The sequence below is a fragment of the Gadus morhua genome, chromosome 16 (assembly GCF_902167405.1).
Source record: "Gadus morhua chromosome 16, gadMor3.0, whole genome shotgun sequence".
Lineage (NCBI taxonomy): Eukaryota > Metazoa > Chordata > Actinopteri > Gadiformes > Gadidae > Gadus > Gadus morhua.
Window position 1 is genome coordinate 25,253,030 of NC_044063.1, and position 20,872 is coordinate 25,273,901.

Consider the following 20,872-nt stretch of genomic DNA (forward strand, 5'->3'; position numbering starts at 1 on the left):
TACACACATACATCCATAAAAGACAGCATTGTACAAAAAGAATTGTACAGTATTGTGCAAAAGGTGCAAGAATTATAGTCCTTGTTTGAGGTCAGAGATTACAGAGAGGGACGGTGTCTGACATTCTAAGGGAGTATTTACCTTTATTGCCTTTATTTAGTATTTATGTAGTCATTGGAGTATATAAAAGGATTTAAAGTTTAGGGGGAAATAACAAACAGTGGGGGGCAGTAATACGCCATAGCTGCGTCCAGACTACCTAAATAAAAGAAGAAGAAGAAGAAGTTACGCCTCCCACTCTTTATTATGTCCATGCTCCCACTACAAGTTACGCCTCCGTCAGGACGCATACAGACCCTACTCTACGATCGTGTACTACACGTAGTTCTTTCCTTGAGAGACACCATGGCTCGCAAACGAGCGAAGCATAGCAGTTGCTTAGTGTTTGGATGTACAAATGAATACAAAAGTCTATATTTTGTTCCTTCCTCCGAGCCGCTGAAGAACCAGTGGGTTAATTTTATTGTCTCTGGAAATGCGCCAGTCTGCGCCAAACATTTCACTGACGACTGCTTCCTCAACTTGGGCCAATACAGAGCTGGACTTGATCAACGTCTGAAAATCAAGTCTGGATCAGTACCAACTCTCCATGGCCCAGCTACAAACCTCGAAAAAGTAAGTTAACTAACGCCATATCATTGTGTTGCTTTACTGTGTATTGTTCCGTTGTTACCATTATAATGTTGCTTTAGCTTTAGCGCTACAGCTAACAGCCAAGTTACTGTCGCTAATGTTACGGTAGATAGCATCAGTTATCTGTGTAAATACCATGGACCTATAAGAAAGGACAGCGGAGTAAATCATGGCCGCTGTAGCACCCGATTTGGTCCTCCCCCAGTCCCTGTTCCCCCTTACGCTGATTTACTGATGAGCCGTGCGTAGTTGCTATGTTACGCCTCGTTTCCACATACGTACATTCTCGTATGCGATCCGACCGAAAGTCCATTCATTCCTATGTGATTCTCCGTAATGTCCGTTTTTCCTCCGAGACTCCTCCCCTCCGTAAAATTTCTGTCCGGTATGTCCGTAATATACGTTCAAAAAATTTAACGTTCGCCGTCGTTTTACGGAGATAACGTATGAAAGTTTTTATGTTTTTCACAAAACTTGTAGGCTAGGTACCTTGCAGGCCAAACTCCTCAGCGATCTTTTTCCAAGCCTGTTGGTTTTGTTTTTATCTCTGTATATGTCGATCCTCATGTTCCAAAGTACCGGTCTCCTATCCGCTTATCCGGGGTCGGGTCGCGGGGGGAGTAGCTCATGCAGGGGGCCCCAGACTTCCCTTTCCCGGGCCACATTGACCAACTCTGACGGGGGGATCCCGAGGCGTTCCCAGGCCAGTGTTGAGATATAATCTCTCCAACTAGTCCTGGGTCGTCCCCGAGGTCTCCTCCCCACTGGACGTGCCTGAAACACCTCCCAAGGAAGGCGCCCAGTGGGCATCCTTACCAGATACCCGAACCACCTCAGCTGACTCCTTTCTAAGTAAAGGAGCAGCGGCTCTAATCCGAGTTAGGGAGACGCCAGCCACCCTTCTGAGAAAACTCATCTCGGCCGCTTGTACCCGCGATCTCGTCCTTTCGGTCATCACCCAACCCTCATGACCATAGGTGAGGATAGGAACGAAGATCGACCGGTAGATAGAGAGCTTTGCCTTGCGGCTCAGCTCTCTTTTCGTCACAACGGTGCGGTAAAGCGAACGCAATACCGCCCCCGCTGCTCCGATTCTCCGGCCAATCTCACGCTCCATAGTACCCTCACTCGCGAACTCCTTCATTTGGGCACTCATTTCCTACCCGGAGTAAGCAATCCGCTGATTTCTCCTAACATCTTTTGTCCGTAAATAAATTCAAGCCCGTACGTAAAACACTAGCGACTCCTTCCGTAAATTTACGGAAGCACGGACACGAAAAACATACGTATGTGGAAACGAGGCGTTACCGTACGTACTTGAGGAAGAAACGGAAATCGAAAACAGCTGGATGTACGGAAAGCGAAATGGGACAAACCCCACACCAGGCTGTGCGGCAGTAGTCGTCTACTAGTCTGCTACGTTGATTTTAGCTCAACTATAACACACACACGTTATTCATGAAGGTATGTGTTAGACCATTCATTGTCAATCTTTGCAAAGGAATACAATTAAAGGACAAAAAATAGTGGAAACCATCTCCATCAATAATGTATTTATTACGGCTGGACAAAGATTACAAGTTTTAATCGCATCGGACGTTTGGTGAGACAACTCGCGATTAATCACTCTTTTATCCACTCCAATTTAAGTTGAATGAGATATCAAATTGAATGACAAATTATCATTCATACCAAATGTACCTGTATAATAACTTGGCCAAGTTTTCTTGAGGGAGTTTTATTGAGTCACCCAGTGTGGTTTGAATATGACAATTACGGAACACTATTATAGGCATGTTTTCTCCTTCACACCTGATTCAAATCAAAGGGTTATTAGCAGATTTCTGCAGAGGTTGATGTCATGGTATTGAGTTGATGAGATGAACTATAAAATATGTAAACAAATCAAGGATGTAATATCATTTCATAGAACTAATTTTAAGTATTAGGCTAATGTAATTCACTAAACATGTGAATTACATGTGAAAACATTATCTTATATTTTCTTACAACTTGCACCTGGAATATATTCAATGTAATAAATTGAGTACTGATTTTACTTTGTTGTCTCTACGCAGGCCAGCTCATCAAGTGCTTACATTCAACAGCTTCTCTCAAGGGATGTTGCCTGCCAGACAGACCACCTGGAAACACGTACTGTAGGCACACGGCTATCCTTAAAGACTTCGCAGCCCCATTTTAAAAGTGAAGGTGTGTACTTTCTACATTGAGTATTTTTTCCCTTGATGTAGTAGATTCTAGGCAGCATAGATTCTAGGCTGATGCTAGATTCTACCTGCGCTAAAAAGCCTGGTCCTCTTTGAAAAAGCATCATGCCCAGCGCCCTGCTAAAAGATAAACTTGGAGTTGCAATTCAAAAATGGAATCAGTCAAGAGCAGGGTTCAAAATGTATAAACGTTAACTGAGCAGCTTACAGGGAAGGACACGTTGTTGCTTTTTAATGTCAAAATATAATTATTGCGCTTGCCTCGCATGTCATGTGGTGCTCAGATCATTTTGCGCTGGTGTTCGTTGAGTGTCCTTAACCTGGCCAACCACTTGAGCTTTGAGTCTAGGGAGGATGGTGCTGGAGGAGACGTCCCTCTCCAAAACTGTGAATCTATGTCAGCAGTACACATTTTAAACCCTCTGTGTCAATGTTGCATACATTTAAAGAGTTTCTTTCACGTGTACAAATACACAATGCCTCCCTTTATGCAATATCTAAATGTAAATATACTTTTTCCTTTTTTTCTCCCTCTGCAGAAGACTGCGATGCCTTTGGAGACCGTATCACTCAGCGCGGCGCCACCTCAGAGAGTCTGGGTGTGGACGCCCCTGGCTCCTCCCACTGGTCCAGTCGTAGCGAGGAACTGCTGGTGAGCAAAATAAAGAATTTGTTGGCATTTTTGCACTTGTAAATAGTTAATCGCGTTTTTGTCTATATTCAGATGTGAACTCATTCTTGCATGCGAGGGTCTTGAAGCAAAAAAAAAAATAGGCAGGCAAGACATTGAAATTGCAGGGCGCGCCAAGCCAAGACCGAATCAGCTTGGCAGTGTGAAAACGCCTAATCTGTCGGTAGTGGGGATTGACAACTATTCTGTGAAAATTAAAGAATGTCTTGTGTGTGTTTCCTTCTTTATGTGGAAAGCAGCAGACCCCAGACACCATTTCAATCAAGGTTGAAGAGGATATTGGTGGAGGCATGCCCGCCATAGGTTAGTACACACATTGCATCTATGCAAGAAAACAACCTTGATCAACTGAGAATGTACTCGAATCTGCCTTCTCAGCAGGAGCCTTTAACCCTTGACCATCCAAAGGGTGACAAGGAAAAAGCATAATTAAATAATAAACATTGCATTCACGTGTACAAATACACTATGCCTCCCTTTATGCAAATAATGTATCAAAACAATTGATTTTTCCTTTTTTTCTCCCTCTGCAAAAGACTGCGATGCCTTTGGAGACCGTAGCACTCAGCGCAACGCCACCTCAGAGAGTCTGGGTATGGACGCCCCTGGCTCCTCCCACATGTCCAGTCACTGCAAGGAGCTGAAGATTCTGAGCGTCTACGGAAAAGGGGAGGGCCCACTGGCGGGGGACGGCCATGACACCCTCTTCACCGCGTCAGAAGTGGAGGCCCTGAACTCGCTGTCTGCGGACCACAGCGTGGCCAAGAGCCTGGAGCGCGGCGAGCGGCTGGTCTGCCGTGAGGAGCCGAGTGTGCAGGTTGGAAATCATCTTCTCATTCAGCATCCAAAAGAGAGGCCTCCTCTGTTACAACTCTAAAACAGACCAATAGAAAGCCCACACCTTTATGATTCAGTAGATGTTTTTACATTGCCAATTATGCCCGTCTTATGCCCAACTAATCTGTCGGTAGTGGGGATCGACATCTATTCTGTGAAAATGAAAGAATATGTCTTGTGTGTGTTTCCTTCTTATGTGGAAAGCAGCAGACCCCAGACACCATTTCAATCAAGGTTGAAGAGGATATTGGTGGAGGCATGCCCGCCGTAGGTTAGTACACACATTGCATCTATGCAAGAAAACAACCTTGATCAACTGAGAATGTACTCGATTCTGCCTTCTCAGCAGGAGCCTTTAACCCTTGACCATCCAAAGGGCGACAAGCAAAATGCATAATCGACAAATAGAAGTTAGAAAGAATGTCAAAATATAATTCTTCCAGTACACAAGTGTGTACAAAGTACATACTGTATACCTTTTGTGAAAATGATTAATTAAAAACATCACTTTCTCTCTTTCTCTGTTTTCCTCTCTGAAGAAGACAATGACATCAGAGACTGCAGCACGCAGCGCGGTGCCACCTCAGAGAGTCTGCGTGTGGACGCCCCTGGCTCCTCCCACATATCAAGTCACAGCGGGGAGCTGCCTATCCTGAGCGTTTACGGACAAGGGGAGGGCTCACTGGCGGTGGACGGCCATGACACCCTCTTTGCCGCGTCAGAACTGGAGGCCTTGAGCTCGCTGTCCGCTGACCACAGCGTGGCCAAGAGCCTGAACTGCAGCGTGAGGCTGGTCCGCCACGAGGAGCTGACTGGGCATCAGGGCGGCCGCAAGGGCCGGCCCGGTGTTTTGTGCGGAAAGGTTATTCCCAACAATGCCAATATGATCGTCCACATGAGGACTCACTCCGGCGAGAAGCCCTACAGGTGTGACCAATGCATGAAGTGCTTCAGTCTGAAAGGCAACCTGAATAGACACATGATGAATCACTCTGGGGAGAAGCCCTACAGGTGTGACCAATGCATGAAGTGCTTCAGTCAAGGCGGCTACCTGAAGATCCACCTGAGGACTCACTCTGGGGAGAAGCCCTACAGGTGTGACCAATGCACGAAGTGTTTCAGTCGGACAAGCCAACTGAAGATCCACATGAGGACTCACTCTGGGGAGAAGCCCTACAAGTGTGACCAATGCACGAAGCGGTTCAGTCAGAAAGGCACCCTGAAGATCCACCTGAGGACTCACTCCGGCGAGAAGCCCTTCAGCTGTGACCTATGCACGAAGTCTTTCTATCAGAAAGACTACCTGAATAGCCACATGAGAACTCACTCCGGCGAGAAGCCCTACAAGTGTGACCAATGCACGAAGGGCTTCAGTCTGAAAGTTACCCTGAAGATCCACTTGAGGACTCATTCTGGGGAGAAGCCCTACAAGCCCTACAAGTGTGACCAATGCACGATGCACTTCAGTAGTAGCTCCAAACTGAAGATCCACATGAGAACTCACTCCGGCGAGAAGCCGTACAGGTGCGACCAATGCACGAAGGGCTTCAGTCAGAAAGGCATCCTTAAGATCCACATGAGTACTCACTCCGAGGAGAAGCCCTACAAGTGTGACCAATGCACGATGTGCTTCAGTCTGAAAGGCCCCCTGAAGATCCACATGAGGACTCACTCCAGCGAGAAGCCCTACAGGTGCGACCAATGCACGAAGGGCTTCACTCAGAAAGGCTCCCTTAATATCCACATGAGTACTCACTCCGAGGAGAAGCCCTACAAGTGTGACCAATGCACGATGTGCTTCAGTCTGAAAGGCAACCTGAATAGACACATGATGAATCACTCTGGGGAGAAGCCCTACAAGTGTGACCAATGCACGATGTGCTTCAGTCTGAAAGGCAACCTGAATAGACACATGATGAATCACTCTGGGGAGAAGCCCTACAAGTGTGACCAATGCACAATGTGCTTCAGTGATAGCTCCAAACTGAAGCGCCACATGAGGACTCACTCCGGGGAGAAGCCCTACAGGTGTGACCAATGCACGATGCACTTCAGTCAGAAAGGCACCCTGAAGCGCCACCTGAGGACTCACTCCGGTTAGAAGCCCAACGCCAGCTATAGCGACCCGAGCAATTTGAGTGTGCACATGCTCAAGCACACGGGCAATGGGGTGCTTTCACACGGGGTAACGGGGCGCTTTGATTGAGAGCTCTGTCCGGTATTTGTCGAAATTACTGCTTTTAGTTTTTCTTTTCATCAGGATTAAACACTTTCCAGCTTTTGATTCGCTTTGTTTTGCTTTGTTTTAATTTTAGTAATTTATGTCTGTGTGATAAAGAACTTATTTATCTGACTCTTCTAACAGAGAAATATTAGGAAACGTTCACATCGTTGGTAAATACAAAGGAAACTTGTGAGGGGAGTATACCACGAACCTCGCTGAACATACCCAGGCTTTCTTGGGAAAACCTGGTTCGACAGAGACGCAACTCGCAGTGAGAGTTAAATGGTTCCACGACACTCACTTTAGATTCAATTAGTCGAACCAGGTTTTCCGCTTTAGGTTCAATGCGCGTTCTCACATAAAAGGTGTGTTTATCACGTCATTTGACTCTCCCTTATGCAAAGTGAATCGAGCGTGTGTGGATTCCTACGAGGAATTCAAAGTCCAAACCACAGCCAAGGGGAACACGGTTGCCCATAATATGGCTAGGCTAGCGTGCTGGCAAAAAATAGCCGTCCGTGTTAATTCGTAAGTGAAAAGATTCTGCATATTGTCTAAAAGGTTCAGAGGCCGGCCAGTTTATAGTCCTCCCTAAAGTACTGTACTTATGCTGCGTTCGAGTATTCTCTGCGAACCGACTCGGATCTCGGATCTGACGCCACGCCCACACACATGGACGCCACCCGGAAAGCTGTTGTCACGGTAGCATTGGCAGAGGACCAGGTGCTCCAAAATAAGTAGGCTATAGGCCATAGTCAAGTCAAGTCAAGTTTATTTATATAGCACATTTAAAACAACAGTAGTTGACCAAAGTGCTGTACACGAATACAATATATTTGTGTACATAGGCAGAGATACGGACGCAGTAAGGTATTGCAGTAATACGAGTGATTGAAATGACCATTTTAACTAGGGCTGCAACAACGAATCGATAAAATCGATAAAAATCGATTACTAAATGTCGTGTCGCGCGATCAGCCGCCGACAGGTTGGTTCACGGTTCATGCACGCCCACAGCGAGCTTCAGTGTGAGCGACCACAGCTTGTATTTGTCATATCTTAAAACTGGACTGTAGGCCTACATAAAAGTGTTGTAGCCGTCCTTCACTGTCTTTAGGTTAAAAAAAACTCCTTCAACTCAGTATCCGTCTAGTAGTCCAACCGAAAATTCTGTCAGCTGCTGCTGCTGCAGACGTTGTGCAGACGGGCTCGGAGTCGGCACCGCGTGCATCAACAGTCATTCAAAGCAGCGGTAGTAATCACGCAACCGGACGGTGTAGAAAGTCCCGTCAGTTAAAAATAGTAATGCAGTTTTTAAATCCATGTTAAAATTGGCAGGATATAGAGATAGTTAGCTTAAAAAAAAAAACTAACCAATGGTCACAAACAGTGTCAAATGTGATGTGTTCAGGTCGGCTCAGAAATACGATTGATGCGTTCTAATGCAGCAGTAAAAAAAAAAATTTGAGATTTTGGTGAAGACTTGTTTTCCCAATAATATAAAATAGATAGTAAAGATTGAATTAATTATGACCTGTTTAATGTCCTATCTTGAACTATCATCTTATCAGCAATTAAAGCAATATTACAAGTTCTATTTCAAGGAGTCTCGAAAATGGTATCAATAGGTTTGACCGGTTAACCATGGACATCCCTTACATACATATAAAAGTATATCATACATTGTATGTTTCTTTTTTGTGTTATCCCAGTTTTTTTAATCTTTTTATTATTTAATATTACTTTTAATAGTTCCGGGACGTTGGAGCAATAACCTGGTGTTTTTACATTTCAGTCTGCACTGTGAATTTGAAGTTATGTTCAGTTTTTGAATAAAGATGCGGCAATTCCAATTTTATTTTTATTTTTTTTCAATCTGATTCATCGATTAATCGAAAAAATAATCAACAGATTAATCGATTATTAAAATAATCGTTAGTTGCAGCCCTAATTTTAACCACCAAAGTGGTCCAAGCACAATGAAAACAGTTCATACTTCAAGTCACAATGGGCGCAGCCACCTTGAATTCTGTCTCGGAATTTTGCTCGGTCACCACTGAGTTCAACCGAGATGGCGAGTTCGCCGTCCGAGGAAAAGGGGCGTTTCGCTTGGCAACGTCCTCGGACCTCCGAGACGGATGGATATCAAAACGCAGCAATAGACATGGAGAGCCTGTCGGAGAACCTCTCCGTAGTTTACGTGCGCATCCAATATTTTTTAACTATCAGTCGACGCAAACGAGACGGTAAGGGCTGTGATTGGTCCTCTAACAAAATCCTTTCCGGAAACGCTACTCGGTTTGACTTTGGACCTTATTTACTTTGTACGTTGTTTACTTTGCAAAGGACCAATAAAATACCAAATAGGATTTTTAAAGCTTTGGAAGTTTATTTACAAAACTATTTACAAATATTTTGTTGTCAACATATAAGATCGATCGGGCGGAGAATGCGTATCCGACATCCCGACGGAGAACTTTGAATGCGCGAGCAGGCGTCTCATTAGACCTCGGCATTCGAGGCTATAGCCCCGGATCTTTTGGGAATAGCCCCGGATCGCTGTGCCGTAAAAAAAAACATCATAATGCTGAAAGTAGCCCCGTAGAGTTTACTTTTTTGTGATTGAATTACCAGCAGCCACAGATGCAACATTGTAGCGAGTGAAAACCGCAAAATTCTGCCGTGTCCATGTATGGGCAGATTTAGAATAATTTGTTGCAAAATGTTGCAAATTCAATGTCGGTATTCTTTCTTCTCTATGCATAGCGCATCTCGTCGATATTGCTGTTTTGTGTTGCCAGCCTTTTAGTGAGATCAGAGAGTGTTGAGAAGGACAGTACCAAAATATCTTTGGTAAGATGGATATAAGAGAGACCCGCAGTGAATTCAACCCGGTCCACTTGACATCGGGTAGGTGCATGACAGTGGTACCGTAAAACGTCAATAGCCCGGGCTATTATTTGTTTTCTATCACTGAACTTTCGAACAAAACTCTTGCTCAGCAACGATGGGAAATAGCCTACTATCAAATGCATTATTTAAACCAGTATGAATATTACCTTAGGCCTACATGTTTACCAGGCAGTTGAATAACGCCTGCACACACACACAGTCACGCACGCACACGCAGAGTGGTAATCGGGAGAGTTGGGAGAATTCCCTGTGGCCCGTTAACGTTTTGGGGGGCGCCGGGTCAATGTCGCAACCAATTCGATTTTGTCTAGAGGGGAGTAACTGAGCGCCCCCTCCCGAAGTGGTACAGCCCAGGTCGGCCTTGAACTGCGTTTGGTCAGAAAGACGTAACGGCTAATGACAACATTGAACTCTCATGCAGGCTCGAACAGAATATTAAAAAAATTCTACCGGGGGAGGATACCCCGGACCCCCCTAGAGGGATAATATCCTTCAAACCTTTTTCACCCCTAACCCGTTTTCATGCCTGATATAACTATCAAAGCAAAGTGTCACGTACTCTTCTAAATGTTTAATTTCTGGACAGAATGTCCTATAATAGGTTTCCCTGATTCTTGCAGGAGACTGTCGGCCTGTGACTCCAGGGCGACTATGGTGGTGATGTTTCTGAACAATTCTCACGGCTATAATATGAATTTGTAGAATAAAAAATGCCTAGGCCTAATTGTGTCACAGACATAGCGGTTATGTGTATGCGGCTGATGGTGGATGCTGCTGATGGTGAATGCTGCTGATGGTGGCTGCTGCTGCTGCTGCTGGTGGCTTGAGCTGGCTGGTGCCGGATAACACTGCTGCTGCAGGTCGCTGCTGCTTGAGGCGATGGCTGCTTGAGCTGGCTGGTGGTGGCGAAGGATGGTGGTGTCGCCTTCTGCTGCTAGTGGTGGCGGCTTGTGCTGGCGACGGCTGTTGGTGGTGGTGGCGACTGCTGCGATTGTTGTCCTTCCTTTCGACCTGATGCACTTTACTATCCTTAACCTCAGCCTGATGTTTGTGGAGTATTTTCTTTGTTTATTAATAACTTATAATGTTCCTCCCTGTTCCTTCACTTTGTTCTTGTTTTACAAGTTAGACATACACGCACACCTGTTTACACATTTGTTGTTCTTGTTGCACACATGACCAACATTGTTTTATTTATTGATACCCCCTGGCTCTACTTTGCTGTTCTTGTTCACTTACTGCATGTTTGCTTTGTTGTTCTTAGTCCTTGTTCCCACTTGTTTTTGGTTCCACAAACCTCAGCCTGATATATCTGGCATCTCAAACACTGGGTCCAGCTTTACCTGGCGCCTACTCCTTTGCAGTGTGCAGATGTTAGGCAGTGGAATCTGCATTTGCTGCAGGGTTTCATAACCAGTGGTCCATTTTACTTGTATTGCTTTTCTAATTGTCTCCTTTCCTCACCGTATTCCTCTCTTGTCAACACTTATGTATACAATAATCATCCCTGTTCCTTCACTTTGTTGTTTTTCAAGTTGGACACACGCACGCACACACACACATATTATTTTTGTCTGACCCATTGTTTAATAAAAAAATACTTTCATTTGTTATTCTTTAATATATGTGATACTTTGTGTTCGGCTTAGTCTTAAAAGTAGCATGGTTGTGTGGTCAGCTCCTGCCTCATCAGAAGAAGTTGCCTGGAAACTAAATGCTAAATGGACTGTTGCTACTCTGCTTTCTCAATCGCTCTCTGACCACGGGTACGTGAATCGGAATTACAAGCAAAATGAAGAAAATGTAATAGTCCAGTTGCGCTAAAATGAACATCTTGAATCGTCTTAAATTTCAGAACAGATGTAGTAAGGTTAAGCCACTAAAATCAGTAGCCTAGTGCTACCCATGCTTACACGAACGTGAAGCTTTACCTCAAACTTAAAAACGTATCTAAGTAGCTTGCAGTCGTCACCCTACCACTCCAAATGTAAAACTGACGTTTACAAATATGCAACAATGGTCAGAAAAGTACTTGTGTTTTTTTAATTTATATTTACCATTCAATATTGCAATCGCTGCAGGCAGTCCCATTGAAGAACACGGCAGCGCGGCCTGTTTTTGAACTATACAGGCTTACATGAACCACGTGACCACCCTGCCGGCGAGATCCGAGTGTCGCGACTCTTCACTATGGAAGCATATATGTAGCAAAATTCAAATGGCAATGCAATTTGCAATTTCATAATGTAATTTGTAAAGTGTATTTTTATATGCAAAGTGACAATGCAATCCTCAATTAAATTTGCAAAAGTTATAACAATAAAAATACAATAACATTGTCAAATTCTTTGAGTTCCTTTATTCAAATTGAAAAGCTATAGCGTCCCCGTGATTGCAATCCACTTCGCCACGCTCCATGTGTTGCGATATTCAAATGACATTTCAATCCGCAAAACGGAATCCAAAGAGGAAATCCAAAGAGGAATCCCAAGAGGAATCCAAAAAGTCAATATGCAAAGTGGCAAACGTATCAGCCAATCAGCGTCTGGGCGGGAACTACGTCACTTTCTATTGTCTCCAAGGGTATCTCCACAGCTGAATGACCGGGCACCAATTCGTAATGAGTCGTGATGTGGGGATACATAGTAGTCCAGCAGAGGTTGAGCGGAGGGAGCGGGAGGGAGTGTATTCTTGGAGGAGGTCCCAGAGGTAACTGGGGGCTAGGTTGTGGAGAGCTTTGTAGGTGAAGAGTGGGTGAAGACGGTGGGTCTCCCGACCCTATGTTTCGCACCCAGTGCCTGTAGCACTTGGGAAATCTTTGTGTTTACCACACTGGCGTCAAAACGTACCAGTGAGGATAAGTCGTCTATCCTATCTCCCAGAACACGCACTCTATCTACTGCATCTGTGTCTTCAACAAGATTGTTCTCCACATCATCGGCCAAACTTCGGAGCGTATCAATAATCTCCATTGGTGACCATGGACCTGACACATACGAACTACAAGTGAACAAGGAAATTACGAGCAAGTGACGTAGTTCCCGCCCAGACGCTGATTGGCTGATACGTTTGCCACTTTGCATATTGACTTTTTGGATTCCGTTTTGGATTCCGTTTTGCGGATTGAAATGTCATTTGAATATCGCAACACACGGAGCGTGGCGAAGTGGATTGCAATCACAGGGACGCTATAGCTTTTCAATTTGTATAAAGGAACTCAAAGAATTTGACAAAATGTTATTCTATTTGTATTGTTATAACTTTTGCAAATTTAATTGAGGATTGCATTGTCACTTTGCATGTTAAAATACACTTTGAATAACGTATTTACAAATTACATTATAAAATTGCATAATGAATTGTCAAATGCATAATGTAATTCCAAATTGCATTGCCATTTGAATTTTGCTACATATATGCTTCCATACTTCTCTCTCATGGCTCTGGCACAAGCCGGGACTCTCTAAATCGACGCCACTTCGACCTGGGCGGGACTTTACGTCCTACGTCACTCGCTATGGGTGTGCATGTGTGCGCATAGCCGTCACTCGCGATGGGTGTGCATGTGAGAAAGGTTTTGGCTTTAGTGTCTATGGGTTGGTAATAACGGTTCTGATGATTTTTCTGATGGAAAAGTGGTCTTTTATTTCCATTATCTTTGTTCAGTGAACGCATAAACCCGTTTGTTAGTTAGCAGTTAAACCAAATGCGATCTCTTTGTTTACAGTTACGAGTTACCAACGACAAACTGATGATTGGGGGTTCGATTCCCTAGTGATGCAAGGTTTTTTCTTTCATTTTGGACTGCACACACATCGCGAGTGACGGATACTCGCACAATGTACACACATCACTGTCTTTCCAATTTCTAGGCAACCGAAGTTTAAAGATTGTCAAGTTGTTAGCTCTTGAATCGCATGTACTAAGACCTGATGGGTTGGTGGTCAGAGAACAACTCATTAACGCGGGGATAAGGGGTTTGATTCCTTAATGAAGCTAGCTTTTTGGGCTGGATGTTTGCATGCCTTTTTGCGTAACTTGTAGTTTATGATGAAGAAATGTTACTGGGGTTAAGGTTAGTGTTAAAATGTAAGCCTATTTTTTATGTTCTCAGGTTACATAACTGTAAATATTGTTTACTCTTAGCGACACAAGAGGACGCAAGAGCACACACAATAATTAATGTAATGAATGTTCATGTATTGTATTGTGACCTAATGGACTTCCCGTACATCGACATTTTTATGCGTGACGTTTTTCATATTCAAACAGTCCGCGCTCAACCCAACCGGCAGATGGCCACATTTCATTGTTCTGAAATAAATGTCCTATAATGAGAGAAGTCGTAAGCCTCCTTCCTACGCATCGTCAGCAGCACCACTCTGCTGATAAAACTCAACAGATTATGGGCCCAGGAGACGTTTGGAGGAGAAGATAGTCGACGAAAGCCAAGAAAGTTGAAACGGATCGCGTGCTGAAGAAGGCTGCTAACCCGAGGAGAGGGGCAAGCTAGCATGGCAGAGCAACGAAGGGCAAGTAGCAGCAGGATACATCGACTGGTATTCGACGGCGACGAAGCAAAGTATGAAGTTTGGGAAACTAAATTGTTGGGACACTTTCGTTTATTAGGACTGAAAAACACTGTGTTGAATGAGCCAGTAGAAGAAGCTGAAAAAGCAGGAGATCCTGAGAAAAACGTGGACGCGTATGCAGAGTTGATCCTACTGCTAGATGACAAAAGTCTGTCTCTGGTAATGAGAGATGCGCAAGATGATGGCAGAAAAGCATTAAATATTCTGAGAGACTATTATGCAGGGAAGGGAAAGCCTCGTATAATTAGTTTGTACACCACGCTGACCTCACTTCAAAAGTCCATCGGCGAAAGTGTAATAGACTATATCATTAGAGCAGAGACCGCCATAACTGCCCTGAGAAATGCGGGAGAAACGCTGGGGGACAGTTTGCTGGTGGCTATGGCGCTGAAGGGATTGCCAGAGAGCTTCAAGCCATTCGCAATTCATGTGGCGCACACCTACGATAACACCACGTTTGCTGACTTCAAGACCAAATTGCGGAGTTTCGAGGAAACCGAGAACATCAGAGCAACCGGGTCGAACGATGACAGCGTGATGAAGCCCCAGGGGAGAACCGGACGGCGACCTCCCAGTAGCAGCGCACATGGACCGGGCAAAGACGACAGCGAGATAGCGTGCTTCAAGTGCGGGACCAAGGGGCACCGAGCGAGAGCGTGTCGACAGAAGACGTGGTGTAGTGTTTGCAAAAGTGACACACACAGGGACGCGACATGCAGACGAAAAGACAAAGACAGAGACCGAATGGACGGCGTGAACAAAGTGTCGGAGAATGCTGAGGTAAAGGAGGACTTTGCGTTCAAGATGGCGGACGGACGGGCCAGTGACCAGCGGCAGCCGGCGCGCACCATCCAGGAGAGGGGCCTGATGGTGGACACCGGGGCCACATCCCACGTCATCAACGACATCGCCTTGTTCACAAGTTTCGACAGCACCTTCAGGCCGGAGACTCACAGCGTCGAGTTGGCTGATGGGACCAGATGCAGCGGCGTCGCTCAGCGGAGAGGCACGGCAGTGGTTACCCTCATCGACAGCAGTGGACGGCGGTGCAATGCGAAACTGTTGGACGCTCTGTATGTGCCGTCGTACCCGCAGAACATTTTCTGGGTGAAGGCAGCAACCACGACTGGGTCCACAGTCGTCTTCAAAGAAGACAATGATGTCTTGATAACCAGATATGGTACCAGGTTTGACATTCATGTGTTTGGCAGGTTGTACTACCTGCACACTGAGATTGAGTCAACTGATGATAAGTGTAATGCAACCCGCGACATCCAAGCATGGCATGAGATACTAGGCCACTGTAATTATGATGATGTGCTTAGGTTACATGATGTTGTTGATGGTATGCAGATCAAGGGAAAAATGAGTAAGCCTGAGCAAGAGTGTGAGGTGTGTATTCAAGGGAAGTTTACATAAACTAGAAATAGGAACCCCGATGCCAGAGCAAAGGCTCCTTTAGAAATGATACACACAGACCTTGCAGGTCCAATAGCCACTGAGTCATTAGATGGGTACAAATATGCACATGTCTTTCACCGATGATTACTCAAATGCAGTATTTGTTTACTTTCTAAAGAAAAAGAGTGACGCAGTGCAGGCAACTGAAAAATTCCTTGCAGATGTATCCCCTTATGGGAAGGTGATGTGTATGCGATCTGATAATGGAACTGAATTCACAGGTGTTGATTTCCAGGCGCTGCTGAGGAAAAGCAAAATTAGGCATGAGACGACAGCTCCGTACTCACCGCACCAAAATGGAACAGCAGAACGTGGGTGGCGTACTCTTTTTGAGATGGGCAGGTTTATGCTAATTGAAAGTGAGTTACCAAAACACCTTTGGCACTACGCAGTACAAACAGCAGCAACGGTACGCAACAGATGCTTGAACAAGCGCACAGGGCTGACTCCTTACGAGATGTTGACAAACAAAAAGCCCAATGTGTCCAGAATGCAACGATTCGGGTCTGTTTGCTACAATTATAAGCAGGAAAAAGGAAAGCTTGACTCCAGGTGTGATCAGGGGCGTTTTGTGGGGTACGATAAAAATAGCCCAGCGTATTTGGTGTATCACCCAAATACAAACAAAGTGCAAAAACACAGGCTGGTGAAATTTGTGAGCAAAACAGCTGCAGAAAAACAAACACAGACAGATGAGCCAGATCTAAATGATGACAGTGTGGGGCACAGAGTCAGGACTAGGGGGACGCAGGGGGTCAACAGGAGTGCAGAAAAGGCTCTAGAGCAAAATTAACCCGGTAAAAGTCCACATTGCGATAGTCCAAGGGCAGCAAATGAGTCTACTGAGCATAATGAAACTGGAAGTGTTACAAGCGTCGATCCTGAGAGTAGGCGGTATCCAACAAGAGAAAGGAGGGCACCAAATTACCTAGGCGACTTCGTGAGAGAAGACAGTGATAGTGACGGGATGCATGTCACAGTAGACTACTGCTGCAGAGCAGTTTGTGGCATTCCGCAAACTTATGGTGAAGCAATGCAGTCAGACAATTCAAAAGAATGGAGAAAAGCAATGAATGAGGAAATCCAGTCTCTAAATGAGAATAAAACCTTTACCCCGACAACACTACCCGTGGGCAAGAAACCAGTGGGGGGTAGGTGGGTTTACGCAATCAATCCACCAGAGGGCTATGAAGAAAAAGAGGGTGTAGTCTATAGGCTAGAGAAATCGCTTTATGGTCTCAAACAGTCTGGAAGAAACTGGAACAGGGTTTTACATGATTGCTTAACTGAAAATGGTTTCACACAAAACCAAGCTGACAACTGTGTTTATTCCCAAAAGTCTAAAGAAGGGAAAGTGATCATAATTGTGTAGGTCGATGACTTGATCATTGCTGCAAGCGATGAAGGTAAACTGAAAAAGGTGAAAGGGATGCTTGCAGAGCAATTCAAGATGAAAGATTTGGGGCAACTCAAACATTTTCTTGGTATTGATTTCGATTTTTCAGATGAATGCATTAAGATGTCACAAGAAAAGTACATTAACGAAATTCTACAGCGTTTCAACATGTCAGAATGCAGGGTGAGAGATACTCCTTGTGAGCAAAAGCTTGAATACAGTAATGATGCAGTTAAAATTACAGATATCAGGATGTGCAGAGAGGCCGTGGGCAGTCTGATATACCTGACGACCTGCACTAGGCCTGATCTGAGTTTTGTGGTGAGCAGGCTGTCACAGTACCTAGCTGAGCCTACAGAGGAGCAATGGGTTACTGTGAAGCATGTCCTGCGATACCTTAAAGGTACAGCAGACAAAGGTTTAACCTTTAGGAGAAGCACTGAGAATCTTGGTATAAAAGCCTACAGTGATGCAGACTGGGCGGCTGATACCAGTGATCGCCGCAGTACCACAGGATACTGTGTTAGTCTTAGTGAAAACAGTGCACTTGTTTCATGGAAGGCAAAGAAGCAACCTACTGTTGCACTTTCCACATGCGAAGCAGAGTATATGGCACTTGCTTCTACTGTTCAGGAATGCCTTTACCTAGAACAATTACTGGAGAATATGGATGGTTACCAATACACACAAACGGTAATACACAAAGACAATCAGGGGACGATTGCTCTTGCCAGAAATCCTGTGAATAGAAAGCGTTGTAAACACATAGACATTAGGTATCACTTTATTAGGTCTACTGTGAATGAGGGTAAGGTGAATTTAATGTATTGTGCTACTGATGAAATGGTCGCTGATGTGATGACGAAACCTGTCAGCAAGTTCAAACTGGGAAAGTTTGCAGGTCTTCTTTTTGGTGACTAATATGTGTAAGCCAAAGGTACACATTTGTTGAATCTTGTTTTGGTATTTTTTTTGAGTACAAGTGGGGGTGTTAAAATGTAAGCCTATTTTTTATGTTCTCAGGTTACATAACTGTAAATATTGTTTACTCTTAGCCACTCAAGAGGACGCAAGAGCACACACAATAATTAATGTAATGAATGTTCATGTATTGTATTGTGACCTAATGGACTTCGCGTACATCGACATTTTTATGCCCCGTTCTTCTTCGTCGATCTAGTAGTATGGGCAGCATAGAACTGACGTTAGCGCCCCCTTCTTCTTCGATCTCGTAATACGGGTACGTTAGCCAGCTAGGCCTACAGAATGTTAGCTTACATTTATGTGTCGGATCTCGGCCCAAACTTTGCATCAAACTTGATGCAATTCGAATCCGATATAAATACTCGTGACAAGCATGGTTCGGTAGCAGCGAATGCTATGCTATCTCGTCCATCAACGTTGCATATGCTATTCAGAAATCAGCAACGTTTAAGACGGTTTGTAGGTAGAGGGTAAAGTTTGCAGCGAAGGCTTTGCAGATTATTTTACTGTGAGGTTAACATTACCAAAGTACATTGTTAAGTTGGATGTTAAGGTGTCAGCTGGCATTGTAAGAGGCATGAAATCGCGGCCACTCTGCTTCGTTGTGGTGGCACACGCATCGGATTAAACTGCACATGTAAACGTACTAGTACGTCTAAACTAACTAGTATGTTTACATGCATGGCATATCAGAGAATTACAGGGAGGCTCCATGATCTCATGCTCATTATCTTCTGGGTTAGAGTAGGGTATTAGGTATAAGTGAGATGTTTGATATAGTTGTTTAAGAATATGCCGAAATTAAATAATGAATAGATTAAAATAACACTTGGGACATTATGCAGTTCAAATCCAGTTGCCAGACACTATGAAGGCTCAAACAGTAGGCCATTTGACTCCAAGTGTTCACTTACTTTTCCCACTGAATGTTTTCAATAAAGACAAAATACAGTAATTGCTCTGTAACAATTAACCTTACAACATACATCGTAAGCACAAATGTATGTTATACATCGTATAGCATTTGTCACAAAAACAAAAAAGAAAGAGAGTAATAAAATACCAGCATTTCTGGGCAGATACATTTACATTTACTTTGGGCGGCAGTAGCTCAGGAGGTAGAGCGGGTTGGCTGGTAACCTGAAGGTTGTTGGTTCGATCCCCGGCTCCTCCTAGCTGAGTGTCGAGGTGTCCTTGAGCAAGGCACCTAACCCTGACTGTTAGCTTCCGACGAGCTGGCTGTCGCCTTGCATGGTTGACTCCGCCGTTGGTGTGTGAATGTGTGCATGAATGGTGAATGTGAGGCAATATTGTAAAGCGCTTTGAGTGGCCAATGGTTAGAAAAGCGCTATATAAATGCAGTCCATTTACATTTACTACAGTAGTATGTACATTTACAAATGAAAGGGATTGCAAAAAAAGACGTCCCAAATAAAACGAAAAAGGAGTTATAAAAGAACATTATGCTAGGCAGACATCTTTTATGACAAACCTGCCATATGCAACGTGCCTCAGTACCAGGGGTGCGATTGGCCAATTCTTCTTTTTTGAGAAGCCTTTGAGGCATAGCGCAAGGCCACTGTCACAGCCTGCATTGTTGTAAATCTTTCTAACCGTTATGTATATGAGATTGTCTTTATTAAGCTTAATGTCCCCTGCCAAACTGTCATTTATAGATATGGAAGGATGGAGAGGCTTGATTAGTTCTCGGAATGTGTTTGAAACCCTGTTGAACACGCCAAGCATCGCCATGTCCAGTCTCAGCGTCTCTTGTACAATTTGCTGAAGGACTTCGGGTGGTAAGAATGGCCTGTCCTCTGTTGTGCCAGATTGGAGCGTGTGGCTGAGATGGGGAGATGGAGAGGGTGAGCTTGGTGTGCCAGCTAGTCCTGCAGGGCTAGAGAGAGCGAGAGAGTCGAAAAAGAGTGAAGGAGAGCGAGAGAGAGGGAGAGAAACAGGGATTATAATCAACCTTCAATTCAATCACACAAGACCAGACCAACACTACCCACACCATTAAACAAAAAGGCAATCACTGATCGATCAAAAGTCTGAGAAAGAGCAAGAGAGAATATACGTAAATAGAAAAGTATGGACATAGTATGTAAAACCTTTCACTGCTTAGTGATTGGAAGGTGTGACTGAGATGGGGAGATGGAGAGGGTGAGAAGGAGCCAGCTAGTTCTGCAGGGCTAGAGACAGAGAGACAAGTGTATTGGCTACGATCTTCGTGAGCACCAAAAATAAGTAAATAGCAACATGGACACAGTATATAAACCTTTCAAGCATAAAGGTCTCCAACAGCTGTCCACACCACCACCTCCTGATAGAGAGCATGTCCCCCTGAAAAGTAAAGTGTCGTGACAATTTCTCTATTAGATATTGCGTCTGAGACAGATGAGATCTTTAGATGCAAAAAAGCACACAATACTTGTTGACAATTAGTGGTCATATATTTGTAATAAAAGTACGAACAAAGATACATCACAACATGCACCAACAAACAACATAACAGGCATACATTACAATAATCTGAGGCCTCAGATGGGAGCTTCTCTTTGCGTGTTACTTCACTCTCTGAAGGTACGCTGCAGAAGTCCACCGAGTGTCTGAATCAATGAGTTCTTATTCAGTTCGTTTGGGTCCTGAAGGGGGTGGTCCCCCAATACTAAAAGTCTTTGTTCACCAGATTGTTATCTTTACAGTTGAAGCTTCCCCCACCGAGGCTAAGGTGGGGTCGGCGGCCGTTCAATGTAACCTCTGGCTTTGTTGACGTTAGCCAGAGTGTCGAGGACATCAAAGCATTGTTTGGAAGCTGATTTAAAGATAACAGAAAGAGCAGGCAATCAAAAT

General features: G+C 44.5%; 1 protein-coding gene and 2 long non-coding RNA genes across 3 annotated transcripts; 2 read left to right on the forward strand and 1 right to left on the reverse strand.

Annotated features, from left to right (window-relative positions):
- The first annotated feature begins 296 nt into the window (after positions 1–296).
- LOC115561458 (uncharacterized) lies at positions 297–3,907 on the forward strand. Its single transcript, XR_003979920.1, has 4 exons — positions 297–675; positions 2,772–2,904; positions 3,461–3,573; positions 3,852–3,907. It is a non-coding gene; the product is annotated as an uncharacterized LOC115561458 (long non-coding RNA).
- Positions 3,908–4,517: 610 nt separating this feature from the next.
- LOC115561590 (zinc finger protein 431-like) lies at positions 4,518–6,733 on the forward strand. Its single transcript, XM_030381738.1, has 2 exons — positions 4,518–4,525; positions 5,014–6,733. The coding sequence occupies exons 1-2, from the start codon at positions 4,518–4,520 to the stop codon at positions 6,548–6,550; spliced, it is 1,545 nt and encodes a 514-aa protein (XP_030237598.1). The 3' UTR covers positions 6,551–6,733.
- Positions 6,734–19,679: 12,946 nt separating this feature from the next.
- On the reverse strand, positions 19,680–20,357 carry LOC115561498 (uncharacterized). Its single transcript, XR_003979929.1, has 3 exons — positions 20,298–20,357; positions 20,131–20,211; positions 19,680–19,916 (listed from the first exon to the last, which is right to left on the reverse strand). It is a non-coding gene; the product is annotated as an uncharacterized LOC115561498 (long non-coding RNA).
- Positions 20,358–20,872: the final 515 nt, after the last annotated feature.